This window comes from Heptranchias perlo, chromosome 6 (genome assembly GCF_035084215.1).
Source record: "Heptranchias perlo isolate sHepPer1 chromosome 6, sHepPer1.hap1, whole genome shotgun sequence".
NCBI classification, from domain to species: Eukaryota; Metazoa; Chordata; class Chondrichthyes; order Hexanchiformes; family Hexanchidae; genus Heptranchias; species Heptranchias perlo.
The window spans coordinates 25,547,122-25,561,369 of NC_090330.1; the positions used below are offsets into that span (position 1 = coordinate 25,547,122).

Genomic DNA, 14,248 nt, shown 5'->3' on the forward strand with positions numbered 1-14,248 from the left:
TCACACAAAAGGAAGATGGCTATGGTTGTCAGAGACCAGTCATCACACCAGGACATAATTGCAGGAGTTCCTCAGACAAGCGTTCTTGGCCCAACCATCTTCAGCTGCTTCATCATTAACTTTCTCTGCATCATGAGGTTTGGAGTGGAGTTGTTTGCTAATGATTCCAGTGTTCAGCTCTATTCATAACTTCACTGATAATGAAGCAGCCCATGCCAATTAACAGCAGCACCTGGATGACATGCAGGTTTGGACTAGCAAGCAGCAGGTAACATTCACGCCACACAAATGCCAATCAAGCAAGAGAAAGCCCAGCCATCTCCCCCTGATTTTCAATAGCAGCACCACTGCCAAGTTCCCCACCATCAATATTTTGAGGGTCACCACTGAACAGTAGCTGAACTGGGCTAACCATATCAAGACCATGGTTGCAAGAGCATGGCAGAGGCTGGATACTCTGCAGGTCAGCAGTCAACTGCAGCTGCAATCACACCCAAGAAACTCAACACCATTCAAAACATGGCAGTTTACTTGATTAGTCTCCCCGTCACCAGGCTCAATAATGAACCGATCCATTAACAGCACACTGCAGCTGCAGTATTATCAATCTGCAGGATGCACTGCAGCAACTCACCAAAACTACCTTGATAGCATCTCCCTCCTCTGCAACCTCAACCAACGAGAACGACAAGCAACAATGTCTTGGAAACACCATCGCCTCCAAGTTCCATTCTAAGGGAAGTCAAACTATTCTAACTTGGACATACATCACAGATCCCTCATCATCAATGGATCAATTTCCTTTTATCATCACGAAAGCACCATCACCACAAGGATGGCAGCAGTTCAAAAAAGGTCCACCACAACCTTCTCAGGCTAGCTTAAGAACAGGCAATAAATGCAGCACTGCCAGCCTTTGTCACATCCTGAGGACAATTTTTTTTTACATCTCAATTTCCTGTGGTATTGCTCACATTGAGTTAGAGATTACATTGCTACAAAATGGGGCTTATATCACCAACGAAAGGAACAATTTGGAAGTAACAGATCAGTTCAGAAACAGTTAAGTGTTTTTCATTTGGTCCTTGAAAAAAAGTGTTTTCTTCATCCACTGCAGGTAGATGAATAAATACATTTATTCCCTTTTCATGCTGCAGTTACATAAATAAATCATGGGAGAACAGCTCTTTATAGACAATGTTTAGAGTGTGGGTTTTAAAGCAAACCAAATATATAAAATTTCTTCAATTAATTTGCATCTTTCCTTTACCCGACCAAATATCTTCAATGGTACTTCGTGTTATTGAATGATTTTGCTTTATGATGTTCAAATTTAGGACTTTTGGTCAGAACTTCCCTCCAAGTGCAAAACATGGGATTGTCCTTCCAGAATTTACACTGTTTACATAAATAATTTTTTTTACACTGGTTGCTTTTGCATTCCAATAAATATAAATTTTAAAATGCAGCTGGTGTAAATATTTATACATTTCAAAATATAAGATTACAGTCGCTATCAAATTTCAACATGCAGTTTCATTTGTCGCATATGTGAGATGCTGTATTTGCTAAATTAACAACCCCTTGAACACATACTTACATCGCAAAGTTAATTCAGGAAAAAAAAGCGAGAGTTTATACTTCACATTAATTAATAACATTAGATAATAAAACAAAACAGATTCTTGTTTCTTCCACTATTCCCAAAAATGATTTAGCTCAGGGTTTTTCGCCTCAGTAATCTTCCACTTGTACACAGGAGTGGAGAAGGAAGCAAGGCTTACAAATAACAAATTCTGCTATACTCTCAATGGCCAGCCTTGTGGTCAATTATCAAAAAAAATTCTGGGAGCTATGGGCATAGATGCATCCTATTGTGCATTTAAGTTGAATTACTTCCTTTCAAATCTTATAATTTATATTCATTGTGTTACAAACCCATTTCCAGTATGAAATTTCTCAGTCTAACTAGTCCAAAATGGTTAGACTGAAAGAAGTTTCAAAAAAAATCTGGAGGGACTTCATTAGATCTTTTCTTGAATTGATAGCTTTTGTTGACAGCTCCTCCTTGATTGATTTTCATACATCCTTAGTAATTTTTCATTAGAGGTTTAAGTACCCACTTTGCTTAGTTTCGTTTGTTATGTTCCCCATTTGCTCAATTGTTTTTAGATAGTTTTATAAATTACACGAGCCAATCAGGTGCAAGTGTGACAGAAATAAGCTATATTTTTCTCAAAAATCATTAAAACACTACTGAAAAATTGAATCTACTGAAAAAATGATACAAGTAAACAATGCAAAAAGCTCTTGACTTCAATGAGTTTTAGTTGATCAAAATTAAAGCACACAGCTCCTTTAAATAAAAAGCATCTGATAAGCTTGGAATTCATTTTCAAACATTTAGTTGAAAATTAAAATAAAACTTGCAAGGGAGTTCATTATAGAAGCACTCGTGTTTTCCATGTGTTATCAGCAATATGCACACGCTTTCACTAATTACATATTTAACCTCATTAAGTGTACCCACAAATCTTCAGCATATTCTTTTACTCCATCTTCGTTAAACTTTTTTTTAAAAAAATGCTGCATTGTTACCAGGATATCACATTGATTCAGTCTCCCATTGTTAGTGACATAATAAAAGGAAACCAAAAACAAGTGGATTTATTTTTCAACTATTAGTTAAGAAAGCAATATATTATTTACAAATTGAAGTCAACTGGATACTTACCAGTAAGGTCTTTTGCTAAATCTGGATGGTTCATAAGGCAGTGACTCGCAAACTTCACACATTCAAGGCGGATAGGGACATGGATGTCATTGAATCTGCAATGAAGAATTGCAGTAATAATGGGAAGAGGATAGAAACTTAATTTATGGAATCGCAAATTATCTAATGAGCATCTTCACTTATAGCAGGTAATCTTTTAAAGTCACCCATTAGAACGCCTAAAATCCCAAGAATAAGTCCCCATCGATCCAAAAGTGTGGAATATGGCATTGTCTTGGTGGATAACACCACAATTGACTACAACTATAATCGCACACAGTTGTTGGCCAGCTGAAGCATCTATCCAGAATTCCTTTTTCTTATAAAGTTTCACCAAAACTTTTAATGGTCGTTTACCAATGAGTGATTTGGTTGATAAATCAGCTGCTCAGCAATCTGCTTGATTCGCTTTTGCACTAGAAGTGGATTTGCAAATTTGAATTGAGACTTGGAAAGAGACACTGGCATGCTTCATGGTTAAAGGCAGAAAAGAATAGGAAAATATTATTCAACCCATCAATTCCACTCTTTCCAGTCAATGCACGACTACCTTAACCACGAAGTCTCCATACCCACCCCAGATCTCTACAATCTCTTCCTAACACCATATGAATCAAACTGATTGATCGGTGTCTCCATAACCCTCACTTTAGAAAAACCACTGGGAAAAGGTTCGGTGCAGCGAGACCTGGGTGTCCTTGTACACCAGTCGCTGAAAGGGAGCATTCAGGTGCAGCCAGCAGTTAGGAAGGCGAATGGTATGTTGGCCTTCATTGCAAGAGGATTTGAGTACAGGAGCAGGGATGTCTTACTGCAGTTGTACAGGGCCTTGGTGAGACCACATCTGGAGTATTGTGTGCAGTTTTAGTCTCCTTATCTGAGGAAGGATGTCCTTGCCATGGAGGGAGTGCAACAAAGGTTTACCAGACTGATTCCTGGGATGGCAGGACTGACGTATGAGGAGAGATTGGGTCAACTAGGCCTATATTCACTAGAGTTTAGAAGAATGAGAGGTGATCTCATCAAAACATATAAAATTCTAACAGGACAAGACAGACTAGATGCAGGGAGGATGTTCCCAATGGCTGGGGAGTCCAGAACCAGGGGTCACAGTCTCAGGATAGGGGGTATGCCATTTAGAACAGAGACGAGGAGAAATTTCTTCACTCAGAGGGTGGTGAGCCTGTGGAATTCTCTACCACAGAAGGCAGTGGAGGCCAAGTCATTAGATGTATTCAAGAAGGAGATAGATATATTTCTTAATGCTAAAGGGATCAAGGGATATGGGGAAAAAGTGGGAACAGGGTACTGAGTTAGATGATCAGCCATGATCATTTTGAATGGCGGAGCAGGCCCAAAGGGCCAAATTGCCTACTCTTGCTCCTATTTTCTATGTTTCTACCCATGTGCCAAAATGCTCAGATTCACACTCTGGCCAAGAGTCACAGCTACCAGATATCATTAAAAATCATATCACTTTCTCTACCACTCATCGGGTCAAATTCTAAGCTGAGCCTTCCATATAATAAAATAAATAGGCTCTGCAGATTTGGGGAAAAAAAACCCCTAAGGGAGCAAAAAAGTTTAGCATTCATTTAAAATTACAATTTGCTCAACATACTTAACCTTTCCTCGGTTACCGAGTTCTGGACCAGCTGGTTTTATTTGTTTTCACCTCACAGATGCTAAAAACCTCAAACCAATATTACAGTAATAAACTTGAACACAAGGAACAGCTTTATTTCTATATTAAACAAAGTTTTATATTAAAAAATTCATTTCAGCACATGTGTACACCATGTCATCCTTTTCTCATCCTTATAACTTCAGTTTTTTTTAAAAAAACAATATACTCAATTCTAGAATCATAGAAACGTCGCCACATTTGGCCGATCAGGCTTGCACCAATGCTAGCTACAGATCAGAGTTATCTGCTATAATCCCTTTTTCCTGTACACTCAAATTTTTTTCCCCTCTACATGGTAATCCACCTCCCTCTTAAATGCCAAGATTAACCCAGCTTCAATAATCACTTGTAAAAATGCATTCCATACCCCAATAATCTTTCGCGTGAAAAGTATCCTTTCAACCTCTCTTTGCTCTTGTATACTAATCCCGTGTTTACGATTAATGATTCACCAACGAATGGAAATAATCTTTCACTATATAACTCAAACCATATAATAAAGCTATCAATTCTCCCCTCCTCCTCACATTTCTCTGCTCCAGTGAACACAGCCTTGGTTTATCAGATTTCTCATTATAAAAGGCATCAGAGACAGAGGATGACTGCCAACTAAGAACAGCTGGCACCTTCTGTGCTGCAAGTGACTGACCACATCAATCAGCCAGAAAGCACGATATTGGTGACTATGAAGCCTGGGACCAGATCTGTGACTGTTGACCGAGCGATATTGACGGCAGATGACGTGGCCAATTTACTTCCTGGCCTCAGCAGGTGAAATATTAAAACAAACTGAAGCTAAACGTAGTGGAGACCAAATACGGATTGGGTGCTCCCTTTGCTGAACACACTTGTTCAGTCCGCAAGCATGATCCTGAGCTACCACTCGCTTGCCACTTCAATTCTTCATTCCACTCTGACCTGTGTGTCTTGGGCCTCCTACACTGTTCCAAAGAAGCTCAACGCAAGCTCGAGGAACAGCACCTCACCTTTCTACAAGGCACTTTACAATCTTACAGCCTTAACGTTGTGTTTAACAACTTTAGACCTTAACCACCGCTCCCATTTTCTCTCAGACAGCAGGTGCCGATAATGGAGGATGGTTCCACCAGAGCCACTGGAAGTGGGGAGGTGTAGGTTGGTACTTGGGGTGGGCATCCCCTATTGGTGCGCAGCTGACAGGGTGGTCCACATTCCTGGGGTCTATTTGCCTTTCTTGCGCCACATTCCTGGGCCACGGGAGGCTTCTAGTCACCAGATTTTCCATGCCTCCTTCACCCTCTGCTGTGACCATTTGCACCTAAAGAAGAGAATACTGCCATTGTAGCAGTAAAGAAGGAGGTAGTAGCGATATTGGATAGGGTAAAAATAGATAAAGAGGAGAAACTTAAAAGGTTGGCAGTAAGTAGAAAAGTCACCCGGTCCAGATAAGATGCATCCCAGGTTACTGAGGGAAGGAAGGGTGGAAATTGTGGAGGTTCGGGCCACAATCTTCCAATCCTCAAATATGGGAACAGGTGCCGGAGGACTGCAAATGTCACATCCCTGTTCAAAAAAAAGAGGAAAGGGATAAACCTGGCAACTACAAGCCAGACAGCCTAACATCGTGGAGGGGAAACTTTTAGAGTCAACAACCCAGGACAAAGTTAATTGGCGTTTGGAAAAGTATGGACTAATAAATGAATGTCAGCATGGATTTGTTAAAGGAAAATTGTGTTTGACTAACTTGATTGAGTTCTTTGATGAAGTAATGGAGAGGGTTGATGAGGGTAGTGCAGTTGATGTTGCATACACGGACTTTCAAAAAGGCATTTGATAAAGTACCACATAATAGACATGTAAGCAAAATGGGATTAAAGGAAAAGTGGCAAGATGGATACAAAATTGGCTGAGGGGCAGAAAGCAGAGTCATGGTGAACGGTTGTTTTTCAGACTGGAGGGAAGTATACAGTGGTGTTCCTCAGGGGTCAGTTTTAGGACCGCTGCTCTTTTTGATATATTAATGACATGGACCTGAGTATACAGGGTATAATTTCAAAGTTTGCGCATGACACGAAACTCGGAAATGTAAACAACGTGGAGGATAGTGACAGACTTCAGGAGGACATAGATAGATGGGTGAAATGGGCAGACACATGGCAAATGAAATTTAATGCAGAGAAGTGTGAAGTAATACATTTTGGAAGGAAGAATGAGGAGAGGCAATATAAGGGAGTGCAGGAATAGAGAGACCTGGGGAAAAATGTACACAAATCTTTGAAGGTGGCAGGACAAGTTGAGAAGGCTGATTAAAAAAGCAGATGGGATCTTGGGTTTTATTAATAGAGGCATCGAGTGCAAAAGCAAGGAAGTTATGCTAAACCTTTATAAAACACTAGTTAGGCCTTAGCTGGAGTATTGTGTTCAATTCTGGGCACCACACTTTAGGAAGGATGTCAAGGCCTTAGAGAGGGTGCAAAAGAGATTTACTAGAATGGTACCAGGGATGAGGGACTTCAGTTATGTGGGGAGACTGGAGAAGTTGGGGCTGTTCTCCTTAGAACAGAGAAGGTTAAGAGGAGATTTGATAGAGGTGTTCAAGATCATTAACGGTTTTGATAGTAAATAGGCAGACGGGTTGGTAACCAGAGAACATAGATTTAAGGTAATCAGCAAAAAAGCCAGAGACAACAAGAGGAAACATTTTATTACGCAGCAAGTTGTAATTATCTGGAATGCACTGCCCGAAAAGGGTGATGGAAGCAGATTCAATAGTAATTCTCAAAAGGAAATTAGATAAATATGTGAAGGGAAAAAAATTACTGGGCTATGGGGAAAGAGCAGGGGAATGGGACTAATTGGATGGCTCTTTCAAAAAGCCAGCACAGGCACTGGGCCGAATGGCCTCTTCCTGTGCTGTACCTACTACAATGCCTCCTCTGGACCCATCTTTTGTTTCTATCCTTTTCTCATTATCACCCCCTTTGCCTTGCACCATCATCCAGTTTGTCATTTAATCACTCCTGCCCTCCACCCTATCACAGACATCTCCCTTTTGTTCTTTTCCTGCCCCCCACCCTTTCCCCTGGCTCTGCATTTGCTCAAAAGCTGTTCATCTCATAGAGTCATAGAGTCATAGAGAGTCATAGAGTCATAGAGTTATACAGCACGGATAGAGGCCCTTCGGCCCATCGTGTCCGCGCCGGCCATCAGCCCTGTCTACTCTAATCCCATATTCCAGCATTTGGTCCGTAGCCTTGTATGCTATGGCATTTTAAGTGCTCATCCAAATGCTTCTTGAATGTTGTGAGGGTTCCTGCCTCCACAACCCTTTCAGACAGTGAGTTCCAGACTCCAACCACCCTCTGGGTGAAAAAGTTCTTTCTCAAATCCCCTCTAAACCTCCCGCCTTTTACCTTGAATCTATGTCCCCTTGTTATAGAACCCTCAACGAAGGGAAAAAGCTCCTTAGTATCCATCCTATCTGTGCCCCTCATAATTTTGTACACCTCAATCATGTCCCCCCTCAGCCTCCTCTGCTCCAAGGAAAACAAACCCAATCTTCCCGGTCTCTCTTCATAGCTGAAGCGCTCCAGCCCTGGTAACATCCTGGTGAATCTCCTCTGCACCCTCTCCAAAGCGATCACATCCTTCCTGTAGTGTGGCGACCAGAACTGCACACAGTACTCCAGCTGTGGCCTAACCAGTGTTTTATACAGCTCCATCATAACCTCCTTGCTCTTATATTCTATGCCTCGGCTAATAAAGGCAAGTATCCCATATGCCTTCTTTACCACCTTAACATCTTCTAGTTCTTATGAAAAGTCATTGCCCTGAAATGTTAACTCCATTTCTCTCTCCACAGACGCTGTCTGACCTGCTACTTGTTACCAGCATTTTCTGTTTTTATTTCAGATTTCCAGCATCTGCAGTAATTTGCTTTTGTTGAAGCTGAAGTCTGCTAGCTGCTCGTGTACTAATCATGGTCATTTTAATGTAACTATAAAAGAGAAAGACAATTGTTAGGCAAAAGCAGAAGGTGTTTCTTGAAGCCTCTGGAGGCATCAAGAACTGCTGCAAAAGTGGAATTATGGAATGGCTGAAATGTGAGGCCATTCACAGTCAAAAGGGTTCAGAGAGAACATTACACAGAGTTTTTATGAACTTTACGCAGTTGGTATGTAAAGCCCACAGGCTATACAAAGTACCTATTTGCATTGAGGTTAGACAGGCCAGTGGAGTGTGCTGCACAGACCAAAGAACTCAATGAGCCAGTTCAATTAGTGGGCTCAGTACTGTACCAAGTTAACAATAGGGTAGCCAGTGTGAATGGTATTCACACCAAATCCCTGAAAGCTGCTCTTGGGTGAGCAGGGGTGGGGAGGAGTCAGCAATAGTCTTGGAGAACAGTGCCTTGGGAACTGCCCTTTTGACGCTGATGAATAAGATTCTGTTGATTCAAGCATACCCTGTATACCAAAGTGCCGTTGTGGTCTTTATCCAAAAGGAAATATGAAGGAAGCTGTAAACTACCAAGGGTCTCACTGATGTCAGTGGCTATGAAGGTGGTTCTTCAGGTTGTCATTGTATGCATAACTGATGCTCTGGAGGAACAATTAGCAGGATTTTGCTCTCTGAGGCTAACATTCTTCAATTTCATCCAAGACCACAACGTGTAGGCTACTTTGTGGCCTTCGACAAGGTTACAGAATGTTGTACGACTCAGGCCACTCCTTCCACTTTTCAAACCAAGGCCAAATCTTGGATTTTGTATATGATGTGTACTCCCGTACTAAAATCTGTGTAAAAGCAGATGGGAGATCTGCTGAACCCATCTCTCCTTGAAGAACTGATCCAAGAATTCCCATGATCAACTAGCCTATTTGATCCTTTAGTAATAAATAAATTCACATTGTGCAGAACATTCTCAGACAGGCCTGAAAATCACCACTGATTTTTGCTGGCAGAATCATCTGGGGATCTACTGCACTCTAGTCACGATCTTGAACTATGGGCTAACCAGTGAGAGCTGGTGATAGGTAACTATAGCTTTCACAGTTCAAGACGGGGCAAAGGTATTGATCGTAAAATGCTAGGCGACCTGGCTCAACTGTTCATTTATATTGGTACCTGGGGTCCTGAAGGATGCCAACTTCAGCCTGGACACAACCTCCTGGGATGACGACAAGAAGGGGTGAAGAGCACTTGGGTAACACCAAAATCCCAATATGGATTAAGCTTACAGCATATTAGACATATATCCAAACAGTTCTCCCTTCATACCAATCTCCCAGGCATGTAACAGAAGGGCTTCCTCCAGCCACTTTGCGAGATCCAGAAGTTGTGAGAGGTATGTGTGATCAAAGAGGAAGCAGCTGTAGGGAGAGACAGCTCCAACCTATACCAACCTTGATGGGAAGTCAGTCTTACAGCAGGGAAACCTTTTTATTCAAGTCACTCACAAAAGGCCTGAATAAGTAGTTGATCAACGGTAGGACATCAAGGTGACTGGTATAATGCAAGCTGCCCTTTGTAGGACCTTAAACTATGCTGAAAGCAGGTGCCCCTCAAATAGATAAGGAAACAACAACTGCTGGATGGTGCTACCTGGAGTTTGGATGAGGTCATGCCCTCATATCCAGGACGTGATATCTACCTTGATTGTGAGTTGCAAAGAGGCAAGCAGATTTTGCTAAAGCTTTCCACTTCCAACTAGTGAAACCACTATCCAATGCAATATTGTATGATCAGGAAGATGGTGGCAATGAACTGAGTCATCTATAAAAGGTGAATTATGTTGCACACCACGCTGCTCATGAGGAACACCTAGTAGCTGCTGTCTACCAAGCAAGGGTTCAAACCCATGCTGGTAGAGGAGTGAATATTCTCCCAGGGAGGTGGGAGAAGGGAAAGAACAGAAAAAAAAGGAGGGAGGTCTTTTCCTGATCTGAGAGTCCAAGATGATATATGCAATAATGAAAGCTCATAATCAAGTCAACCTTCTGTGGCAAATTCAGTACCTGAACCAGGTAAGTCCATAGTACTCAAGGGCAGTGTTATTCATTGACCAGACAGCCTGGCACACTAATGGAACCTACTGAGGTAGACCTGTCACTTGGGGGCCAGCATTCTTGCCACTCAGCTCCTAATAACCCAGTCAGCCAATGTCCTAATTCGTGGAGTGTTCCCACCTGGACAAGCAATAGTGCTCTGTACTGGCAATTTGCATCATTTTGGCTTGTTAAACTACACACATCAAGGTTCCTAAGCCTTGGCTCTGATGACCTTCGTAAGCTCTCTGGACTTGGATAAATGGGATGTGCACTTCATCTTGGGCAAACGGAAAACCTACAGATGGATGCAGATCTCCGTAACTAGATTTGGAGATTCTTAAACGCGATGTTGGGCTTTTGCATCGGACAGCTGACCCAAAAAATCTTGAAAAATCAGCATCCCTGGAATCATCTTAGCAAATCTAAGATGCACCTTTTCCATGGCTCCTATATCCTTTCCATAACACAATGTCCAAAATTGCACACAATACTCCATTTGTGGCCTAACCAATATCTGGAATAGAGTCACCATCACCTCCTTGCTTTTGTATGCAGTGTCCTACAAATATAAAACTGAGAATCCCATTGGCACTTTTTAAAAGTGCAATTCTCCTCTTAAAGAACTTGCATTTATACAGCGCCTTTCATGGCTTCAGGGTGTCCAAAGCGCTTTACAGCCAATGAAATACTTATGAAGTATAGTCATTGTTGTAATGTAGGAAAGACAAAAAGAAACATACCTTCCCAAGTAACACTGCCACAGTGGTTTGTTCTGGGATGCCAGCTCAGAATCTTTTGCTCCAAACATTTTTGCCAGCAGCTTAACAACTGCTAAGCGTTCTTCATTATCATTGCTCTGTGAAAATGAGAATGCAAGAACTTCAATAACCATGCACAATCTTCATCTAATGACTATGCTACTTTATGCATCTTTAGAACTGGTTCCCTGAATTCAGTTTAAGCATTTGTTTTTGTTAAGCAGTTTGTTACAGTAGCCATTAGAGTTCACCAAAATTCAAATAAGGAAACATTATGAAATCAGTCTTCCATTGCACTGCACAAGGGAAAACAACCCAAGTGCAGTTTTCAGGTGACGCAAGGTTAGAAGGCAGGGGTAATCAGGCAATGGCACAAAGATGTAATTCAGTCTCCATTTTGAAGTCACACAATCTGTCCATGTTTCATATTACCATTATAAATTCCTATGGCCACGGTTAGAATGGAAACTGCCTACATAAATCTGTTGGGCTGTAAATTGCACCCTCCTGCACATGGTGACACTACTATACCTTCACTGGCAGGAGGCTGTAATTACAACATGACAAGAATACATAGGAAGTTTCCATTATAAATGTACGCATAGAATTTATAAAAAGGAAAAAGTTGACAGGAAGTACATGCAAACATTTGCCACAATTGGCTTGGCTCACTGATGGGTTACTGATATGTGTCAGTAATGAGGAGGGGCAGGGCAAGGTCCTGACTGCACTGGTGGCAGTCCACATTTGTGACTTTCTAAGATCTCTTAATAATGAAATAAAAATAGAAAATGCTGGAAATACTCAGGTCAGGCAGTACCTGTGGAGAGAGAAACAGAGTTACCGTTTCAGGTCGATGACCTTTTGTCAGAACTGGAAGAAGTTAGAAATTTAACAATTTACAAGGATCTACAGAGCCAGGGAAAGGATGGGAGGAAAGAACAATAGGGAAGGACAGTGATAGGGTGGAGGGCAGGACTCATTAAATGATAAAAGGGATGACTGTGCAAGGCAAAAGGAGGTGGTAATGAGACAAGTAAAGATTTAAAAGATGGATCTAGGAAGGGCTATAAATGGCAACAGCAGAACCATTACCAGCACTTGCTGTCCAAAAAATTGGTAGCAATGGTTATGATCTGAAGTTGTTGAACTCAATGTTGAGTCAAGAAGGTTGTAAAGTGCTTAATCAAAAGATGAGGTGCTGTTCCTCAAGTTTCACTGGAACAGTGCTGGAAGCCCAGGACAGAGAGGTCGGAGTGGGAGCGGGACAAAGAATTAAAATGGCAAGCAACCGGAAGCTCAGGGTCACGTTGTGGACTGAACGGAGGTGTTTAGCAAAGCGATCACCCAATCTACATTTGGTCTCCCCAATATAGAGACCACCACATTGTGAGCAGCGAATACAGCATACTAAATTGAAAGAAGTACAAGTAAATCGCTGTTTCACCTGGAAGGAGTGTTTGGGGCCCAGCAGTGGAGAGAGGTGAAAGGGTAGGTGTTGCATCTCCTACGCTTGCATGGGAAGGTGCCGTGGAAAGGGAAGCGGTTGTTGGGGGTGATGGAAGAGTGGTCCCTTCGGAATGCTGAAAGGGGAGGGGAGGGGAGGGAAAGGTATGTTTGGCGATGGCATCGCGCTGAGGTGACGGAAACGGCAGAGGATAATCAATTGAATGTGGAGGCTGGTGGGGTGGATGGGGGGAGGGGAAGGGGAGAGAGAAGTGCAGGAAATAGGACTGACACACTTCAGAGCCCTGTCAACCACAGTGGAGGGGAATCCTCGGTTGAGGAAGACATATCTGAAGCACTGGTGTGGTAGGTGGCATCGTCAGAACAGATGTGACTGAGATGGAGACACTGGGAGAATGGAATAGAGTCCTTACAGGAAGCGGGATGGGAGGAAGTGCAATCAAGGTAGCTGTGGGAGTCGGTGGGCTTATAGTAGATATTGGTGGACAGCCTATCCCCAGAAATGGAGATAGACAAGTTGAGGAAAGGAAGAGTCGGAGATGGACCATGTGAAGGCGAGGTAGGGGTGGAAATTGGAAGTGAAGTTGATGAAATTTTCCAGTTCGGGGAGAGAGCAGGAAGTGGCACCACCAGAGTCATCAACGTGCCAGGTACAATTCTTAATGAATTTGGTGTTTTGTGATTGCTTTCTGAACATATATCTCTGTTTCTCACAACCATAAGTAAAAACATTCTAATTACTCTCAAAACACAAATGGTACTTTTTCCTGAATGTTTATTTTGTTTAAACCTTCACATTGGACATTAGAAATTTCAGTTACTGAGAAAAAAAATTGCAGAAATCAATGAACAACTTATGGGAAGCCAGTGATCAGATTGCACAGAATAATTAATTTACAAAAGGAAAACCCATTATAAATGTCGACGCAATAATTTATAAATGGGACAAAATTGCCACAAAGTAATGGTCACAAAATAGTGACAACAGGAAGTCAAACTGTAGGAAAATGCATGAAAATGCAAGATCTCACACACACACACTATTGATCTATTAAATCAACTGTACAAATTGAATTGCACAATCCTGAGATTAGCTAAATATTAAAACAACGTAAATACAGGGATGGTAAAGAGGGATCTGATAAAGGCCTTCATGAGGTATTGAGAGGTGAAGTGAAAAATTGTTTCCACTGGTTGACAGATCAGTAACGAGCATCAGGAAGTTAGAAGGAATGTTTTCACTCTGTGATCCGAAAATAGATTTACCAAGTGGCTTTTGAGGCAGAGTACATGATAAAAGAAGGGAATTCAATAAGAATTTGAAAAGAAAGGATACGAAGAATAGCTACGGGAGTAGCATTGAAATAGACAGCTCCAGTTGAAGAGCGAGCACCAGCAAAGGCATGAGGGTCTTGTGCAATGTCATTCTATCACAGTATGTTACAGCACAGATGGAGACCATTCGGCCAGTCATGCCTGTGCTGGCTCTTTGAGAGAGTTAGCTAATTAGTCCCACTCCCCTGCTCTTGCCCCG

The 14,248-nt window shown here is 41.9% G+C and overlaps 1 protein-coding gene across 3 annotated transcripts in view; it reads right to left on the reverse strand.

Moving 5' to 3' along the window:
* pds5b (PDS5 cohesin associated factor B) overlaps nt 1–14,248 on the reverse strand; it is a 218,689-nt gene that overhangs the window by 98,845 nt on the left and 105,596 nt on the right. For all 3 annotated transcript variants that reach the window (XM_067985956.1, XM_067985959.1, XM_067985957.1), the window contains exons 9-10: nt 11,230–11,345; nt 2,735–2,829 (exon numbers count right to left, since the gene is read on the reverse strand). In XM_067985956.1, coding sequence (XP_067842057.1) covers nt 2,735–2,829; nt 11,230–11,345 — 211 coding nt within the window. The remainder of the gene's footprint in view (nt 1–2,734; nt 2,830–11,229; nt 11,346–14,248) is intronic.